The sequence below is a fragment of the Giraffa tippelskirchi genome, chromosome 1, assembly GCF_054371585.1.
Source record: "Giraffa tippelskirchi isolate mGirTip1 chromosome 1, T2T-mGirTip1v1.2.pri, whole genome shotgun sequence".
Lineage (NCBI taxonomy): Eukaryota > Metazoa > Chordata > Mammalia > Artiodactyla > Giraffidae > Giraffa > Giraffa tippelskirchi.
Genome location: NC_137275.1, coordinates 101593640 through 101614860, shown reverse-complemented (window position 1 = coordinate 101614860; position 21221 = coordinate 101593640). Strand labels below are relative to the sequence as shown.

At 37.1% G+C, this 21221-nt stretch overlaps 2 protein-coding genes and 1 long non-coding RNA gene across 7 annotated transcripts in view; 1 reads left to right on the top strand and 2 right to left on the bottom strand.

The window, feature by feature from the left end:
- The window catches only part of LOC145504489 (uncharacterized), a 205581-nt gene that overhangs the window by 137737 nt on the left and 46623 nt on the right, over window positions 1-21221 (top strand). For 2 of the 5 annotated variants that reach the window (XR_014052241.1, XR_014052242.1), the window contains 2 exons: window positions 15833-15992; window positions 17561-17619. The gene's annotated coding sequence lies outside the window, so the exon portion shown is untranslated. Of the gene's footprint in view, window positions 1-13303; window positions 13408-15832; window positions 15993-17560; window positions 17620-18663; window positions 19366-21221 lie in introns of those variants that run through there. The other 3 variants (XR_014052240.1, XR_014052243.1, XM_081485427.1) reach the window with 3 other exon arrangements.
- Window positions 1491-2637, bottom strand: LOC145504491 (NADH dehydrogenase [ubiquinone] 1 beta subcomplex subunit 2, mitochondrial). The gene has a single exon (XM_081485466.1). The coding sequence runs from the start codon at window positions 1988-1990 to the stop codon at window positions 1664-1666; it is 327 nt and encodes a 108-aa protein (XP_081341592.1). The 5' UTR covers window positions 1991-2637; the 3' UTR covers window positions 1491-1663.
- Window positions 12370-21221, bottom strand: part of LOC145504494 (uncharacterized) — a 55090-nt gene continuing 46238 nt past the window's right edge. The window contains exon 3 of the long non-coding RNA XR_014052248.1: window positions 12370-13053. This is a non-coding gene — a long non-coding RNA (uncharacterized LOC145504494). The remainder of the gene's footprint in view (window positions 13054-21221) is intronic.

Genomic DNA, 21221 nt, shown 5'->3' with positions numbered 1-21221 from the left:
GGCCTTTTAAAATTTGACTTTAATTTTGAAAAATTAAACATGACAAGAGAACCAAGTTTTTTTGTATGTGTGGATAGTTATTTTGATTTTCAAATTGCAGATGTTATTGAAAACTACTTTAGAAAATTTCTTCATTTTCTTTACTATCTGTGCTTTTTGAGACTATTGGCTCACGTACTTGGCATGAATATAAACAACATAAGGACAACCAAAGGAAATTAATCCATCACAGTTCTAATTTCAATTTGCTATTTTTGTCATTCACATTTTTGCCATCTGGAAAATTTTCCATCACTAGCTAAAAATCTGATACCCTTTTTCAAATACTTTGGAATTTTATAGACAGCCACAATGTAATTTTTTTTTAAATTTTTTTTAATAAGTTTATTTATTTTAGTTGGGGGCTAATTACTTTACAATATTGTAGTGGTTTTTGCCATACATTGACATGAATCAGCCATGGGTTTACGTGTGTTCCCCATCCTGAACCCCCCTCCCACATCCCTCCCCATCACATCCCTCTGGGTCATCCCATTGCCCCAGCCCTGAGCATTTGTCTCATGGACAATGTAATTTTATTCTCATTGTGTATGGCATTATTCAGTATGCTTTAAAGAAATCTGCTAATTTTAATGAACATATAAAACATACTACATACATGTGTGTATGTTAAAAGATTGATATTTATATTTATGTGAAATTAAAAAATCAGGAAAATAGATAAAAAGATACCGACTTGAGTTATATTCATTTTGCATGAATATCCTTGCAAAATCTAAAAAAATTACTTTCATATAATATGTTTTCTTATCATGACTAGTAAAATTGTAGTTATGAATATTCATGTAGTTTTAAAACCTAACATTAGGCTATTAAACAAGTAGATATTTACAAATTGATTAGAAAAATTTTAATAACATAATTTTAACTGTTTAACATAGTTTTTGAAACAAATGTAAGCTAATAACAATATAATTAGAATTTTCTCTATGCTTTTGTGAAAAATGTATATTATTGTGAACCCATATGTGTGTTTGTTGTATATATGTGTGTGTATAGTGTATATGTTGTACATAATTACAAAGATAACACATTTGATGCAAATATTAAGTTGGTCTTGATTCTAGAGCTATTAGAGTCTTAGATTTTGGGGAAAGTTTCTCTTTTTTTATAGCAATAATTTTAGTGTCACTCTACCATATTAAAGATGTTTTTAGAAAATGAGTAACTTTTATACACTAGAGACCTAAATGGTGTGAGATTTCACTTGCACATTTGTAGAGATGTACCCATGTCATCCATAGTGAGGGAAAGAGTAATCTCTAAAGTTAGAATGAGCAAATTTCTCTTTCTCTCCCACATAACACTACCCTGTCTCATATACATCTCTAAGATATTGGTTTCTTCTCAAAATCAGTGTAAATGCTAAATGCTTTATATTAATAAAAAGAGATGTTTTCTTACAGAGTAATTTTTCCTCACTGCCCTCCTTTTCTTTCTCTTTTTTTTTTTTTTGTGTGTTAATTATTCTTTATGCTGTTATAAAATGCACTGTTTCTTCAGAACCATCATAGGTGCAAAGTCAAAACATGTTTACAGACAAATGTTAAACATAACAAGAAACATGGGGTGCACCCATTTGGCAAGAGCTGAGCCTCCGTTTTCAGTCTTCATCATCCGGAGGGATACCCAATTCCTCATCCGTCCACTGGGAAGGGTCGGGATAAGGAAAGTGACCCAGCACAGCATCTGAGTCGTGCCAGAAGCGCCAGAGAATCCAGAACCACATGGTCGCGCTGAAGAACTCGGCCTGGATCACCTGGGATCTGGTCAGCTGCGGGAACTGTCTGTACCGGGGCTCGATGTGCGCACCGCCGCCAGCCCGACGGACGCCACCGGCTCCAGCCGCCCGCGCGCAGCGGCCTCTGAAGAGATGGCCTCCAACATGGGTGAAAGGCGCCAGTCGCTTCAGAGCCGACATGCCAGCCATCGTCAGCCCGGCCGTTGCCCAGGCCGCACAGCCGCTTCACTCTTTCTCATTTTTTAAAATATAAGCTTTTTGTTGATCCCTCCTTGAACATTTTTGATACTATAAGACTGAACATTTTGTGCATACATGATATGTTGTTTCCAGTTCCCACAGATATTTTGCCTTCTTAGTTTCATTTATTTCAATCATTTTAATTTTTATTAGATGTTTACATTTTAGTATTTTTCTTAATATATAATGCAAACTTTTGGGAAAGAATTGACTATGTTTTGATATATACTCGTATTATTATATTACTAAGCCTCTAAAGATTGAATCATAAAAATAATAATATTTGTTAAAGTTAAAACTCACGAAATTTTAATAAGTAACAAATTATCAAAAGTATTATTTTTAAATTAGAATTCTCGTAATGCTTATTTGTTAATTAAAAATGACACATCATAACTATATACAAACTTGTGGATATTGAAAATCAGTTTCATGATGATATCAAATTAGCCCTGTAAAATAAGACGATTTTGTATTCTTGCAAAGTGTAACTAATATATAGATTATGGATAAGCATGTATGTTGTTGTATGTGGCTGGATGTCTACATGTGTATAAATATGGTATGTGTATATGGATATAAATTTATTAATTGCCTTAAATTCCATTCCTTTTTTTAAAGAGTCAAATCAACTTTTTAAACGCACATTATTTTAAAACTATTTCTTACTATATCCTTTGTTCATGGATAAATATTTCCCCCAATTTAACATGTCATATTATAAAGGATCTGCTAGTCCATAAATCTTTCACATTACTTTTCTAACAAAAGATTTTTTTAAAAGTATTTTTCTATATCAGAGTTTGGTAAACAGGAACAGGCTTACCATGTAGTTCTTTACGAGAATTCCTTAGAAGTCAACAATATATTATCTGTTTCCATAAAGCACATAATGGGAATAAACTGCCTGGGGCAAAACATGTCTTCTGTTCCTTCAAAAGTAAAACATCAAAGAAAGATACTATTTGCATATAAACATATGAAAATGTTCGTAAGTAAAATCTTTTTGCATTGAGATAAAACAAAAAAGCATTCTGAGAATTTTCTTTCAAAAGCAGTTTTCTAAAATCACAATAAAAGGACTACAAGTATAAAATAGTTGACAGAGATGTCTTGTGATCTTTCTGTACTCAAAATATGCAAAGCTTATTTGGTGAATAGTAGAAAAAGAAGAAATTTCTCGGCATATGCCATTTGGCACTCTACAGTTTAGTTATGATCAAAGGACGCACTTTTTTGATTATATATCAAGTTAATCAATTTGGTAAGTTTGTGAAAGAAGTGTAATTTTTATAAAAATATATATTTGATAAAATATACAAATGAGATAACATATTTGGAGAGTGTTACTAGGCAAGAGCAAATCGAAAGGCTCTGAGTGATGAAATGTCTAACTTCTCTGCATACAGACATGTAGAAAGACATAGACTCACCACTGACCTGCATAAACATGAGTGATAAAACGATTTTTATTAGCGGTCACTGAGTTTTGAGTTAGGTATGCAGCACTATTCTGGCAATTGTTAGCTGAAACAGAAACCTACATATCTCTCTTTTTGGGGGAGGCTGTGCCATGTAGCTTATGGGATCTTAGTTCCTTGGTCAGGGTTTGAACCCAGGCCTGATAGTGAAAGCACTGAGTTCTAACCACTGAACTGCCAAGGAATTTCCCCCACATGCCTTAATAAACAAAATAATAACATATAATAAATATATTGATTGGGTATTTATTGGGTTGTAGTTGTTTTTCAGTTGCTAAATCCTGTTTGACTCTCATTGCAATACCGTGAACTTCAGCATGCCAGGCTTCCTTGTCCTTCAAAATCTCCCAGAGTTTACTCAAACTTATTAAAGTTGGGCCTTCCCTTGTGGCTCTGCTGGTAAAGAATCCGCTTGCAATGCAGGGGACCTGGGTTCAATCCCTGGGTTGGGAAGATCCCCTGGAGAAGGGATAGGCTACCCACTCCAGTATTCTGGCCTGGAGAATTCTATGGACTGTATAGTCCTTGGGGTTGCAAAAAGTTGTACACAACTGAGCAACTTTCACTTTCACGTAGATTGAGTTGGTGATGCCATCCAACCATCTCACCCTCTTTTGCCCTCTTTTCCTCTTGCCCTTAATCTTTCCCATTATCAGGATCTTTTCCTATGACTTGGCTCTTTGCATCAAGTAGCCAAAGTATTGGAGCTTCAACTTCAGCATCAGACCTTCCAATGAATATTCAGAGTTGATTTCCTCTAGGCCTAACTGATTTGGTCTCCTTGCAGTCCAAGGGACTCTCAAGAATCTTCTCCAAACCACAGTTCAAAAGCGTCAATTCTTTGGTGCTCAGACTTCTTTATGGTGCAACTCTCACATCCATACGTGACCACTGGAAAAACCATAGCTTTGACTATATGGACCTCTGTTGGCAAAATGATGTCTTTGATTTTTAATATGCTGTCCAGATTGGTCATGTTTTTTTTTTCCCCCAAGGAGCACAAATCTTTAAATTTCATGGCTGCAGTCACCATCCACAGTGATTTTGGAGCCCAAGAAAATAAAATCTGCCACTTTTCCACTTATTTCCCATCTATTTGCCATGAAGTGATGGTATCAGAGTGCATCATGAGAAATGCTGGGCTGGATGAAGCACAAGCTGGAATCAAAATTGCTGGGAGAAATATCAATAACCTCAGATATGCAGATGATACCACCCTTATGGCAGAAAGTGAAGAAGAACTAAAAAGCCTCTTGATGAAAGTGACAGAGGAGAGTGAAAAAGTTGGCTTAAAACTCAACATTCAGAAAACTAAGTACATGGCATCTGGTCCCATCTCTTCATGGAAAATAGATGGGGAAACAGTGGAAACAGTGAGAGACTTTATTTTTTTTTGGCTCCAAAATCACTGCAGATGGTGACTGCAGCCATGAAATTAAAAAGACACTTGCTTCTTGGGAGAAAAGTTATGACCAACCTAGATAGCATATTAAAAAGCAGAGACATTACTTTGCCAAAAAGGCCCATCTAGTCGAGGATATGGTTTTTCCAGTAGTCATGTATGGATGTGAGAGTTGGAGTATAAAAAAAGCTGAGCACCGAAGAACTGATGCTTTTGAACTGTGGTGTTAGAGAAGACTCGTGAGAGTCCCTTGGGCTGCAAGGAGATCCATCCAGTCCATCCTAAAGGAAATCAGTTCTTAATATTCATTGGAAGGAGTGATGTTGAAGCTGAAACTCCAATACTTGGGCCACCTGATGCAAAGAACTGACTCATTTGAAAAGACCCTGATGCTGGGAAAGATGGCGGGAGGAGAAGGGGATGACAGAGGAAGAGATAGTTGGATGGCATGACCGACTGAATGGACATGAGTTTGAATTATCTCCAGGAATTGGTGATGGACAGGGAAGCCTGGCATGCTGCAGTCCACGGGGTCACAAAGAGTCGGACATGACTGAGCGACTGAACGGAACTGAACTGATGGTGTCAGATGCCATGATCCTAGATTTTTTAATGTTGAGTTTTAATCCAACCTTTTCATTCTTCTCTTTCACCTTCAAGAAGCTCTTTAGTTCCTCTTCCCTTTCTGCCCTTAGGGTGGTACCATCTGCATATCTGAGGTTGTTGATATTTCTCCTGGCAATCTTGATTCCAGCTTGTGATTCATCCAGTCCAGCATTTCACATGATGTACTCTGCATGTAAGTTAAATAAACAGGGTGACAGTATACAGCCTTGACATACTCCTTTCCCCGATTTGGAACCAGTCTGTTGTTCTTATCTCACGCACAGATTTCTCAGGAGACAGGTAAGGTGGTCTGATAGTCCCATCTCTAAGAATTTTCCATGGTTTATTCAGATCCACACAGTCAAAGACTTTAGCATAGTCAGTGAAGCAGAATTAGATGTTTTTCTGGAATTCCTTTGCTTTTTCTATACAACAGATTTTGGAAATTTGATCCCTGGTTTCTCTGCCTTTTCTAACCCAGCTTGTACATCTGGAATTTCTCAGTTCACAAACTATTGAAGCCTAGGTTGAAGGATTTTGAGCATTGCCTTGCTAACATGTGAAATGAGCACAATTGTGTGGTAGTTTGAACATTTTGGGGCTTTCCCAATGGTTCAGTGGGTAAAGAATCTGCCTGCCAATGCAGGGGATGCAAGAGACATGGATTCGTCCCTGGATTGGCAAGATTACCTGTAGAAGGAAATGACAACACACTCCAGTGTTCTTGCCTGGAAAAATCCACGGACAGAGGATCCCGGCTGACTACAGTCCATGACATCACAAAGAGTCGGACATGACTGAGCACACATGCCTTGAATATTTTTGGCATTGTTCTTATTTGGGATTGGAATGAAAACTGACTTTTTCCAGTCCCAGGGCCATTGCTGAGTTTTCCAAATTTTCTAGCATATTGAGTGCAGCACTTTAACAGCATCCTCTTTTAGGATTTTAAGTAGCTCAAGGTGGAATTCCATCACCTCCACTAACTTTGTTCATTGTAGTGCTTCCTAAGGCCCCTTTGACTTCACACCTTTTTTGTACCGTTCTTCTGTGTATTCTTGCTACCTCTTCTCAATCTCTTCTGCTTCTGTTAAGTTCTTGATGTTTCTATCCTTTATTGTGCCCATCTTTGCATGAAATATTTTCTTGATATCTCCAATTTTCTTGAAGATATCTCTAGTCTTTTCCATTCTATTATTTTCCTCTATTTCTTTGCATTGATCACTTAAGAAGGCTTTCTTATATCACCTTGCAATTCTCTGGAACTCTGTGGTCAGTTGGGTGTATCTTTCCCTTTCTCCTTTGCCTTTTGCTTCTCTTTTCTCAGCTATTTGTAAGGCCTCCTCAGACAATCATTTTGCCTTCTTGCATTTCTTTTTCTTTGGGATGGTTTTGGTCATCAACACTTGTACAATGTTTTGAACCTCTGACAATAGTTCTTCAGGCACTGTGTCTATCAGATCTAATCCCTTGAATCTATTTGTTACCTCCACTGTATAATCATAAGGGACTTATTGGGTTACAGAAAAAAATTAAGCAAGGAAATATATTAGGGTTTGTTGGGGGTGTCATTTAAAATATAGTAGTTAGGAAAGTCTCACTAAAAAAGGGATTGGTTTCCCTAAAAAAGCATGTCAGTTTCCCTAAAAAACAAATTCTGACAAAGAGATATGTTGTAGGCTATGATGGCAACTAGGTGGTAGCTCTAGCTTATATATGATACTTTTGCTGTGTCATCTCTTTTTTTCAATCCAAGACTTCTAAACCTGCAAGTCCAAAGTCACAGCAAGTAGAAACTCTCCAAAGCCAGTTATTTAGAGTGATTTTTAAAGGAACCGTTCCAACTACCTCCTCTTGATTTCCAGATTTATGTGTAATACCAATTAGTGACTTAGTATTGGTGGGTCAAGCCTGCCCTCTGCTGGCTACAGCCATGTGGCTAGGAAAGGAAAAAAATAATACCAGTTCATTACTGGACTTCCAGGTGGGAGGTGCATGAGAGCTGAGTTGCTTTGGTCGTGTCCTGCTCTGTGCAACCCTATGGACCACAGCCTGCCAGGCTGCTCTATCCTTGGGATTCTCCAGGCAAGAATACTGGAGTGGGTTGCCATGCCCTCCTCCAGGGGATCTTCCTGACTCAGGGATCAAGCCCCTGTCTGTTTTGTCTAACCTACATTGGCAGTTGGACTCTACCACCACCACCACCTGGGAAGGTGGTAAAGAATTCCCCCTGCCAGTGCAGGAGATGCAAGAAATGTGAGTTCAATCCCTGGGTTAGGAAGATACCCTGGAGTAGGAAATGGCAACCCACTCCAGTATTCTTGCCTGGAAAATTCCATAGAGGAGCCTGGTGGGCTACAGTCCATAGGATTGCAAAGAGTCAGACGCTACTAAGCGCACATACATGCATGAATAGAACCTCCAGGTAGTACAAATTACTGCCCCTTCTATGTTTGGAGGGTTCTAGTGTAGTCAATTTGGTTTGCTTTCTTTTTCTTTTTTTTGGCTCCCTGGCTTGTGGGATCTTAGTTCACCAGCCAAGGATCGAACCCACACCCTCTGCACTAAAATTATGGAATCTTAACCACTGAACTGCTAGAGAAAGCCCAAATGTAATCAATTTTCTCCTGTATAAATCTTTGGATTTTTTAAGCCTTGATGTCATACTGGTGTCTGTTTTGCTCTCTCTTTTTGGCACTTGGAGATTTTGTATTAGGGATAGCTAGATCAGCCTTGATGAGTGTGGAACCATACTGACAGACCCACGCCTAGGCTCCGTCTTGGCCTCTGTGGCCAATCTACTGCTGTTTCCATTTGCCTGTACTCTGACGTTTGATGACAATGGTTAACGAAAGACAACCAGTAGAGTTTTTCTCTCTACTTTATTGTTGAATCAAACCTCTTCTGAGTTCAAATTTTCCTGGGGAATATACATGTAGTTGTAAATATCTCACTGGTGTCCACTCCCAAAGATACCATACACTTCTTGCCTAGATTTTCTTAGCCTCAGTATTCAAACATTTCTAATTCCGGGTCCTTGACCAGCCAGTAATGCCATTCACCATTGTTCATATGCCTTTATATATTCTAAGATTGGGATACTTTTCCCACACAAAGTATTGATAGATGATCAAATATACTTTCCCAGTGGGAAGATCAATATTCCTAATCATTTTTCAGGGCTCTAGTAATGGGGCTGTAAGTGCAGCTGCAGCCCATTTTCAGAAGGAACACACCTCCCCAGCTGACTTTCTGTCAAAACAAACTCAGATTTTTCCACTTTTGTCAACTGCTCATAAAGGACCCCAATTCACGAGACCATAGGTGTGACCTGAAGGAGCAGTGCTAATAACTGTGATAGATGAGGTGGGCGATAAGATAATACAGCTTACTCCTCCTCTGTTGTCTTTCTCATGCTCAGTCGTCTATGTACTATTTCCAATTTATGATGAATTGCTCCTGGACATCACTAACTTCCCAGGTGGCGCTAGTGGTAAAGAACCTGCCTGCCAAAGCAGGAGACGTGAGAAACATGGTCAATTCCTGGGTCAGGATGATCCCCTGGAGAAGGGCATGGAAACCCACTGCAGTATTCTCTTTGGAAAATCATGGACAGAGAAGCCTGACAGTCTACGGTCCATGGGGTTGCAAAGAGTCAGACATGACTGAAGCGATTTAGCACACATAGCACGCACACATCCCTAGCTTCACAACTTGGTGAATCTGGATATAGGACAGTTCATGCAGCATCATAGGACGGTCAATATTCTGTCGGGTTCCAGTGGCACACCGGGAGCTGTTTTTCAGTTTTTATTTTTGGCCATACTGAGTAGCTTGTGAGATCTTAGTTCTCCAACCAGGGATTGAACCCAGGCCCTCAGCAATGAACACAAGGAGTCCTAACCCCTGGACCACCAGGGAATTCCCCAGAGCTGTTTTTTAAAAGGTATATAATTCCCTCTTGAAAATGGCATGGTTTTACTCCACAACCCAAGGGCTAATTGAGTCTCCCATAAACTTAACACTTGACCTTTTTTCAGCATTGAAACCTCCAAAACCATAAGATGCCAGGACAATGAGTCAAGTGATACCTCTTTTGCTATACCCTGGACCTGCTGCAGAGACCTTTCTTACTCTGGGTACACCAAGTTCCCTAGTTCAGCAGATATTTATCTTCAGGCCAAATGTTGCTTGGGTTTCTGTCTTATTTCTTCCCCAAGAAGAATAAGACGTTCTGCCTTTATTTTTTCTTTTTTTTTCTGTCAGTGGTAAATGTTTAGAGGAGGTGCGTCCAGTTGTGGACATACAGAAACATCTTAACTATATATCTCCAGATTCTGTGTTCATTTTCAGATCATTGTTCCTATCACATTCTAAAGGCAGTAAATATTAGGTGGAGTAACTTTTATGTAATTCTTTTCCCCCCATGAATGTGTTCCTTGGGGTTCCTGTTGGTGTCTCATTTATTACTACTACCTTCATCCCCCAACTAGTATTAGTAGTGGTATCCTGAATATATGGACCCCAAAACATTTTTAAGGAACGAACTTTGGGTATAAAGTTTTTACCATTTTCTAAAGCTTATTAAAATCTAAAGTTACCTGTCTCTATAGTCTTTCAGTTCAGTGCAGTTCAGTTGCTCAGTTGTGTTCAACATTTGCGACCCCATGAATTGCAGCACGCCAGGCCACCCTGTCCACCACCAACTCCCGGAGTTTACACAAACTCATGTCCATCTAGTCGGTGATGCCATCCAAACATCTCATCCTCTGTCGTCCCCTTCTCCTCCTGCCCCCAATCCTTCCCAGCATCAGGGTCTTTTCCAATGAGGCAACTCTTCGCATGAGGTGACCAAAGTATTGGAGTTTCAGCTTCAACATCAGTCCTTCCAATGAACACCCAGGACTGATCTCCTTTAGGATGGACTAGTTGGATCTCCTTGCAGTCCAAGGGACTCTGTATAGTCTTTAAATATTCTCTAACTTTTCAATTGTTGGCAAAGAGGATGAGGAAAATGTTCAAGCGTTATAACTTCTTGGGGAATTGTAATCTGTTTATATTTGTAAGGGCATTTCTTAATTATGTGTGCAATGAAAATCTCTTTTCCCCCCTAATTTATGCTCTCTCTTTCAAATTCGCTAATTTTTTTTCCCTCAAGATACTCAGCTAAAATAATTTTTTAAAATGAAAGCTAAGTTGAAATGGATACATTTTAGTTTTGACCCAAAGAACTGAAAGGATTTGGCAGGTGCTATTTTTTTTATATATGAGAACAAGCATTATTTATCAATTCTGAAGCTGTGGAGCTAATTCTGAGTGCTCAGTGTATATTACTGGAGTCTGCTTTTCAAAATTATTTGTAACAGTTAGTTTTAAATTGCATTTAGGTCTCATAAAACTGATGATGATATCTCCAAAGCATGCAGAAGGCACTAAACAGCAGCAGGTCAGGATGCTTATTATATTGAAACACATGTGTTTTTTAAAAATAGGGAAATGATGTATACAGACACACCAATTTATTTTTCCAGAACCTTAAAAGTTCACTTTAGATCAAGGTGTATCATTTAACGAATGTTTCTCCCCAGGTAGATGAGAAGCAACTTACACATTGATGGAGCCTGCAGCTGACGGGTTAACCTGGTTTTTCCCTCTCCCCAATTCTGTTTTTCTAAGGCACAGTTTTCAGTGTTATCACCTGTTTTTGTTCTTTTTTTCTCTTAAGACAAACATCTTCTCCAATAATTGTGCTTCTCTGAAAGCAAAAGCAGTTTATATCAGGAGTGTACTGATAATTGCAATAACAGATCAAATATAACCTTACAGACAAATGACTTTGATGATTGTTTTGTTTGGTTAAAGAGTAATTAAATATTTTCCCCCTATTTTCACTCTTGTCTAATCTTGGTCTCCTGATTTAATGTAATTTAACTCCAAATTCCCTCAAACAGAGTGGACTTCTCACATATCTTGGAAAGAAACAGGCAATTGAGTGTCTGCCCCATATTAGAAGCTCAGTGGTGGCTCATATGCTCACTTCCCCCCCTCTTTTTTTTTCTTTTTACTCAACAGCAAAGTCAGTGTAATTCCTTCTCGGTGGCAAATCGGCATTGAAATGGATTCAAAAATAGCTTTGCAGGAAGTATCTAAAGGGAAAAAAATTCTTAGTATAATGATTGGGCAGAGGCTGCAACAGATTTAAATAGATCTTGAGTTAACTATAAAGAAGGAGATTAAAAAAATAGTTTTTTCTTTTTAAAGCACATTTTTAGCCTAAGAAATCAAAAGTCTTTTCTTGTCATTTATTTTCAAGATGATGGTTGAATTTTCCTTCTACATAGTTGAATTATGCTCAGCAGAGAATGCTGAACTTCTGTGCCAAAAGTCATTCTAACTACTCAATGGTAGAAACAGAATAAGTTGTGAGGCAATAAACTGATGAGAATTTATTCTCAAATATAGTAGAGGTTTGTTTTTTCTTAAGAAAAAGAAAGGAAGCTAGTGTGCATAAGTTTTTAAGACTGTGTCTTGATAGAAATTAGATTTTTCATAGTCTGAAGTTCAAATATAATATAAGAAGTAATTCTGATTATGGTATTTTCATTTTATTTTACTTTAAATAATGAATAGAAATTAAGTTGATAGAATGAGAAGTCAATAACAAATGAATATTTGAATTTATTTTCAAGCAAGGGAAATAATTTGATCTCAATATATATATCTTAAAGCTATTCACATAAAATTTTATATAATTTAAATTTACTAATTTACTAAAAAATATTTTTTAAAAAATTACTAATAAAATCTTTCAAATGACAGATAGCCACCAAAAAAGTGAATTAGTATATATCTTGCTTTTATTTCTATTTACTACTTTTAAAGTTATTTAAACATTTGTAGGCTCATAATTTTAAAATGTGGTTATTAGTAACACTCAGCTCTCTGCTGTGTCTCTGTGTGTATTATCATATTTTGACCATAGAAAAATGGATCAAAACATGTAGAAGAATTACTGGAAGTATCTTATACCTTTCAAATTATAATTTTCAAATCATAATAAAAATGGTCACAAAGTTCACTTCTTTTGTGAAGAAAAGAGGGGAAGGGGGAGAAGAGCTATATTCTACATTCTTGAGCGTTAGAGGCATTTGCTGGGTCCCTGTAGTAATGCGATGACTGAAGCTCTCCTTTCGGCAGCTGGCATCAGACGGGACCGTGCCGCCGCCACCATGCAGGTCTGATGGATCCTCTCCTCCAGGAGGAAGGGCTGGCTGTGTAGGTGTGTGGTCAACACACGGAGGAGGTACTCTTTGTGAGGCAGTCTCCTGTGTGTCTGCTCTTCACGGCAGACCCTGTTTCTAGAGACAGGCAATGGCTTAATCTATTGTTTTGCTGTCTTTGAAGAAAAATCACTGTCCTGACACCTGACCAATCTGTGAGGATTTGATTTTGTGGATAGCTTTTTCCAAATGTTGCTTTTACTCTTCACACTGTGTATTGTGTTGCAAAGTTTTCTTGAAAACCTGAAAATGCATGAAAATGTGCTCAGAACAATGGGAACATAAATGTGCTTATAACATAAGAGATCTGTACAAGTGTTAGTTTCAGAAGGTTGGAAATTACATTTTTCCTGCACATAAAGAAATATATGTATATCTCCATGCATAAAAATATATATGCCTTATATTTTAATGTTTTCTTAATATGCATTTCTTGAAAGTCCACTGTGACTAACATCTCATTTCTATTTGTTTCTTTATTGTTTCCTTTCAGTCTCCTAAACACTTAATTTTTAATTAATTAATAATATACCATTTTAAAGATGCAGAAATTGGGGCACTGAGAGATACAATTACTAACCCAGTGTCATACAGCTGGTAAGTGGAGAAGCCAGGATTTGATCCTAGTGGGGGCTCCAGTTTATATGCTCTTAACTACATGACACCCTGCCCTATCTTAGCCTGATATTTGATAGAACACCCTATGTAGGCTCATTCCTTCATTGATTTATTAATTAGCTAGTAGTAACTGTGTACTTGGGCTTCCCTGGTGGCTCAATGTTACAGAATCCACCTGCTAAGCTGGAGATGTGGGTTTGATCCCTGGGTCGGTAAGATCCTTTAGAGAAGGAAATGGCAACCCACTTCAATATTCTTGCCTGGGAGATCCCAGGGACAGAGGAGCCTGGCAGGCTGCAGTCCATGGGGTCGCAAAAGAGTCGGACGCAACTTAGCGACTCATCAGCAACTGTGTATTTACTGTGTGTCATGCCCTATAGCAGGTGGTAAGGATAAACTGCCAATAAAGAGAAAAAAGTCCTCAAGTGACTATTTCCACAAATGACTGCATAGGAAATGTTATCTCCTTATGAATGAATTTTCAATGTTGTCTACAAAACACAGCCAAAAGAAAGAATTGAGATAAAGGATTATAACTAAGAGAGAGAAACTGCCAAGTCTTATGAAAAGAACTTCCTAGTTTTCCCCAGCTCAAATGCTTCAGAACTTGTATTTTCAAACTTAAATTGCTCATGTTGCATTTTGAGCCCACTTCATCTAGCCTTGTCCTTAGGTACAGATATAGCGCTCTACTGGGTCCCTGTGCTTGCACAGTTTTTATCTTTGAAAATTATTAAGTTGTATATGCTAATATAAAATTTACATGTTATTAAACTCAATTACTTCACTTTTCCCCATATATTTTATTCCCTAACTCCTAAAATATATTTTAACAAAGAATTATGGTGTAATATTTATGTTGAAATACAATTTTAGTCTACTATAGCATTTCTCTTTTTAAAATCAATTGCTCACATTAGAATTATGTAAAACACACTTAGCATCACTTAAATGTTGGATTCTTTCTATAGTCAATTTTTTCTTTTTTTTGTACAAGGGAAGAAGGAAATACTGAGATGGCTGTAAGACTGTAATGTTAAAGGAGAACAACAATGCTACATAGTGCAATGAAGTATCTGTTTTATTCTTGTTCAGTGTCAGGGAAAAGTCATGGCAGTTATAACTGTCAATGGCTTGGTTGTAGCTCTCATGTCTTTCCAAAATGTTTCATTAAAATAATCATACTTAGTTAAATGCCCAGTCAAAGACCTTAGTGTTACTTTATCTATGCAAATAAAAACAGAGCAAATTTAAATAACATAAACCTCATAAAGAAAATGTATATTTATCAGAATTATTTACTTTGACACTGGAAACATGCTTCTTTTCTGGCATGTGTGTGGCTATTATAACACATTCTGTATATTAACCAAACAGTCCTTCTTGAAGCAGATCCGTGGTAACACCAAAGCAAAGTTTTATCTTAAAAAAAGATTTGATGTTCTGAGAACACACTGAATGGAAATAAAGAAACAGACACGCTTGGCGTCCAGCTCCCCAGCATCATGGCTAACAGTGTTCCAAGTCTCTGAAAAAGAAACAAGTGCCTCGATGGAGGAGCCCCTCAATTTATTTCTTAAAAGAAAAAAAAAAAGTTCTCTGTCTTAAAGCTAGAGTCACACAAATTGCTCAAACCCAGATGACTAGATGAAGTCTTTATTGAAATGACAATGAAAGTAATTATATTGCTAATTGTCAACTTATAGAAAAACTCCTTTGGCAATTCAGACACACTGACATGAGCAACAAAGATAATGAACATTTTTATAAACAATGTCCCTTGAAACTCTTCAAATGCAACATCATTGAAATGCCATTTTGGTGTGAGTACTCAATAATAAAGAGTGAATTTTTGAGACACATCAGGTAGCATAAGGACAAATGAACCTTTAACTCATATGAGGAAAACAACTTCAATCGTTTAGAGGGCTTTTCTTATCCTTTTCAACATTCCCTATTTGTGTGAAAAATGACATAGTTAAATCTGGTTAGGTAATTTCATGTGAAAACAGTAGGAAAGGGTGAGATTGATCATTTTGGTCTGCTTTGACATACAAGGGAACAATGGGATTTTAATCAGGATGTAATTAGTTATGGTGAAAAGAATGATTATTATATACTAAGAAGGATGGAACAGGTGGTGCAGTGGTAAAGAATACTCCAGCCAATGCAGGAGACACAAGAGAGGAGGCTTCAATCCCTGGGAAGAGCCCCCAGAGTAGGAAATGGCAACCCACTCCAGTATCTTGAGGGAGAAATTCCATGGACAGGGGAGCCTGGTGGGCTATCGTCTGTGGGGTCACTAAGAGTTGGACATGACCGAGCACACACACAAGAAGGATATTGAATAAAGGACAATTTTATTAAATCTTCCCTTTTTTCCTTCTTTCCACTTTTATTTCAGATATTAAAAATGAAATGGAAAAATAGTGAAGATTATAAATTATTCATTTTATTTGAATACATCTATCAGTCTTTCATGACTGATATACATTTTTTAGAATGTTAACCTACAAAATATATTAACCACAAAGCTGACAAAGAACACGGGTGAAACCATCAAGGTAAAGGTATTGTTGCTTTGTTTTTCTGGTACAAATTCAGATTTCCCTTTTGAAGTTATGTCCTTCATTTCCACATCTTAATTTGATATATACATGTAGTACTTAAAATGTATTTGTGAACAAATTTTAGACTTCCTTTGTTCTAACTGTGGATGATTCCTAAGCTTTGAACATATATACTCTTAGTTTACTTTAAATAGCAAAATTTTACTTTCAGAGAAAAACATTTACAGGAAATGCTGTTTTTAATAGCATGAAAGTAAGTATAAATTAGCAATTTTACATTTAAAACCTAAGTATTACTGCAAACTTTAGTGCTTCAAATGTTTTCTTATCAGTTAAATATATAATTTTCCTTTATATAATTTTCACTTTAAAGATCAAAACCTGCCTTTATCTCCATTATGCATGTTATAGAAAATAAAGGGATTGTTTTCTTTTTCCTCCTCTTAATACCTATCTTGGTGGTAATAATATTTATTCATACTTTTCCTCCTCAATAGATCAGAAATTGTTCAGTATTATGTATTTCAAAATCTGTTTTTCCTTATGAGAAAAGAACTAAGGGAACTATGATTTGAACTTGCTCTTGACCCCTTCTATGAAAACTAGGTAACTCACATTGTAACCTAATAAATTAAAAGTTGATGAACTGATTCAGTAGGTTTTTTTTTTTTTTTACTATTGAAAAATTTGGTGGCTAATGGAAACCTCTTGGTACCCTAAAGTGCATCAAAGCTAGGGCTGGGGTTAAACTAAGCCAGGGCATCCCTTCTCCTCTTCCATCACACCCCATTTCATGTATGGTCAGAAAGGCCTTTGTGAGCAAAGGAAATTTTGCTTTCTCCTGTGGAAGCCCTGGTTTGCTCTCATGAGGTTCTCTGAGCTCCTTTATTTTGATACCCAAAAGGACAGAGCAGTGCATTGGGAGAGTTGAGCAGTCTGTTTTCTTCTCTGATCTGTCACTTTTATTGCTAGGAATTTGGGCAACTCCCCTAATCTCATTCTGTCTAAATGTCTATATTTTTGAAATGGGAATGCTAGGTTCTTAAACATTTTCTAGGTTGAAAACCCAATGTCTGTGACTCTTAAGTGTCTTATCTGCAACTCTCCTGGGCATCTTAAAAAATAACAAAAAAAATCTCTGCAAGCTGCTGTGGAGTCCTCCTGACTGGCTAAACCTAAAGATTAATCTTTTGGATGATGCCAGTGAGCATAATGCACTTAGCCTAATTAGGTGGTCAGCTTTTAAGGAGACAAATGCCATGAAACACTTTAATGGTGGCAAGTATCTATGATTGAAAGAATTTCATTCCATTTTCCTTGAAACATCAGAATCTTCTCTAATTGCTCTATTAATCTAGTTTAGTCCTATTACTTCATGTAATAATTGACTCAAGCTTGCTTTAAAATAGGGCTAATTGAAAGTTTACGAAGATGTATTCCTCCATTGAAACTCTGTGTGAAAGCAAAACCCACTTTTACATCTATTTCCTTAAATTATATTTGATATCCTAATCATGAATGATCATATCTCAAATGTTAATTTTTGAAATCTCTCTTTGAAGATACCGTGGAGGATGATATACAAGACAAGCTGAATATAGGCAGAGTGATCAGACAGCAGGTAATTTCTATTACAGAGAAAGTAGTATTAAAACGTCAACAGAAGGCATGGATTATAGGATTGATAAGAAATGGTTATGTGGAGAAATGAAAGCAGAATGGCCAAAGTGGATCCAACATGAGAGAAGCAATGACTTTCTAATATTGGGCTTGGAAGATATGATGGATCCTTGTGTCCCAAACAGAGATCTGAGATAAGAAGTATATATTTTGATTTTTATAAATATACATTTAGAAGTATATGATTTATGCCAGTTTCCAGATAAATGTTTCAGGAAGATAAATCAATGGTTGAACTTTTAACTCATTATTAGAGAATGAAATGTGGATACAGAAAAACACATAAAACAAATGTATAGCTCAATGAGATATTTTAAGGTAGCTCACATGGTAAAGAATCTCCCTGAAATGCAGGAAACCTCGGTTCAATCCCGGGTCAGGAAGATCCCCTGGAGAAGGCAATGACTACCCACTCCAGTAGTCTTCCTGGAAAATTCCATGGACAGAGGAACCTGACAGGCTACAATCCATGGGGTCACAAAGAGTCAGACAAGACTAAGTTACTAACACTTTTACTCACTTTCACCCTTGTAACTAGCAATGATGTTAATAAATAGAACTTTTCCAGCCACTCAGATGCCTCTCCATACCACTTCCAATCCCCTTCCACCCACCAAAATAATCACTATCCAGACTATAACCATTTCCTTGCACTTTACAATGTTACATTCATGTGAGAATTCCTCCATATCATAATCTCATAATTCTAAAATTTTGCTTTTAAGTGTTTTTTTAAATTGAGGTATAGTTGATTTACAATGTTGTGTTAGTTTCAGGTGTAAAACAAAGTGATTCGGTTTTACGTATATATACATATTTATTTCAGATTATTTTCCATTATCAGTTATTATAAGATATTGAATATATTTTCCAGTGTTGTACAGTAAATCCTTGTTGCTTATCTATTTTATGTATAGTAATTTGTTTCTGTTAATCCCGTACTCCTAATATATTCTTCCCCTTCTTATTCCCACATGGACAATAGACAACCAGGCTCCTCTGTCCATGGGATTTCCCAGGCAAGAATACTGGAGTGGACTGCTATTTCCTTCTCCAAGGGATCTTCTCTGCCCTGGGGTCGAACAGGGGTCTCCTTTGCAGGCGGATTCTGTACCAACTGAGCCACCAGGGAAGCAACCATAAGTTTATTTTCTATGTCTGTGAATCTATTTCTCTTTTATATATAGATTCATTTGTATTAGTTTTTAGATTCCACATATAAGTTATATCATGTAATATTTGTCTTTTTCTGCTTGCTTCACTTAGTATGATATTCTTTAGTTCTGTTCATGTTTCTGCAATATTTCATTCTTTTTTTTATGACTGAGTAATATCCCATTGTATGTGTATTCATGTGCACCACTGCTTTGTAGTTTATTGAAGAACACTGTGTTTGACCCATAGATTTAGTGACTCATCATGTGGATTTTGGATTTGATGTACCTGTGTTTCCATGTCTCTTTTCTGTGATGTTATCGGCAGTGAACTTTAATGCACAGGGGCTTCTCTGTGGCTCAGCCGGTGAAGAATCTGCCTGCAGTGTGTGAGACCCGGGTTCGATCCTTGGGTTGGGAAAATCCCCTGGAGAAGGGAAAAGCTACCCACTCCAGCATTCTGGCCTAGAGAATTCCATGGAATGTATAGTCCATGGGGTCACAATAAGTTGGACACAACTGAGCGACTTTCACTTTCACTTTGAATGCATAGATCTACTAATTACTTGAGGGCTACAAAATGGTCATACTCCAGTTCTATCACTTATATTTAGCTTATTAATTTAATACTTTTAGAAAAAGACACTATTTGGTTATGTAGTAGAAAATTCAAATTAGAAAGGTAATATAAATGCTTGAACTTTCTTTTTTTTAAGTACCCATTTTCAAGGAATTAGTTGATTTCCTATCATCCTTATAATTAGTTTTTAAATATATTATTATAAATAAATGTTTTTCTCATCATTGGCCAGTAAGAACCTCTTCGAATTGTCTCTTTAAGACTGCAGTCTGGGAATTAAAAAAGCTTGTTCCAGCTGGTTTGCATTCTATAACTATGAGTTAGAAAAATAGAGTATAAATAAGCATTCCAATAGCATGAGTTCTAATAGATATTTTCAATTAAAATTTATGTCTATAGATTTTTTAACTTAACTCTTCTATATTACAACTATATTTCCTTTCTTCTAGTCTAAAAATACTTGCCTCAATATCATAAGTGGTAGAGTTAGAATAACTCATAATTTACTTATTTGCTGTATACAACATTAGACATACAATAATCTCAGAAAAACAATGCTAATGCTACCACCTCCAATATAATTAACAAGAATAGTTAAAAGTATTCTTTTCATAAAAGCCCTCCTCACTTATTCCATAATTTAAAAATATCTGAGCACAGAAGTATTCAAATAATACTCTCTCCATTTAACCTTTATTTAATCTTACTTAGATCTATGAATATCCATAGGTTTTAATACTGCCCACTAATCCTTAGGGCAATGTTTTATAGTCACTTTAGTAGTCTGAACTATCTGTTCAGTTCAGTTCAGTTCAGTTGTTCAATTGTGTCTGACTCTTTGCGACCCCATGAATCACAGCACACCAGGCCTCCCTGTCCATCACCAACTCCCGGAATTTACTCAAACTCAAGTCCATCGCGTTGGTGATGCCATCCAGCCGTCTCTTCCTCTGTTGTCCCCTTCTCCTCCTGCCCCCAATCCCTCCCAGCATCAGGGTCTTTTCCAATGATGCAACTCTTCGCATGAGGTGGCCAAAGTATTGGAGTTTCATCTTCAACATCAGTTCTTCCATTGAACACCCAGGACTGATCTCCTTTAGGATGGGCTGGTTGGATCTCCTTGCAGTCCAAGGGACTCTCAAGAGTCTTCTCCAACACCACAGTTCAAAAGCATCAATTCTTCAGCACTCAGCCTTCTTTACAGTCCAACTCTCACATCCATACATGACCACTGGAAAAACCATAGCCTTGACTAGATGGATCTTTGTTGACAAAGTAATGTCTCTGCTTTTTAATATGCTGTCTATGTTGGTCATAACTTTCCTTCCAAGGAGTAAGCGTCTTTTAATTTCATGGCTGTAATCACCATCAGCAGTGATTTTGGAGCCCCCCAAAATAAAGTCTGACGCTGTTTCCTCTTTTCCCCATCTATTTCCCGTGAAGTGATGGGACCGGATGCCATGATCTTAGTTTTCTTTCTTTTTTTTTATGTGTGTATATATATGTTCATTAATTTTTTCTTTTTTTTAAAAAAAATATTTATTTATCTATTTTTTTATTTTACAATATTGTATTGGTTTTGCCATACATTGACATGAATCCGCCATGGGTGTACATGTGTTCCCCTTCCAGAACTCCCCTCCCACCTCCCTCCCCATCCCATCCCTCTGAGTCATCCCGGTACACCAGCCCCGAGCACCCTGTATCATGCATCGAACCTGGACTGGTGATTCGTTTCACATATGATAATTTACATGCTTCAATGCCATTCTCCCATATCAAACCACCCTCGCCCTCTCCCATAGAGTC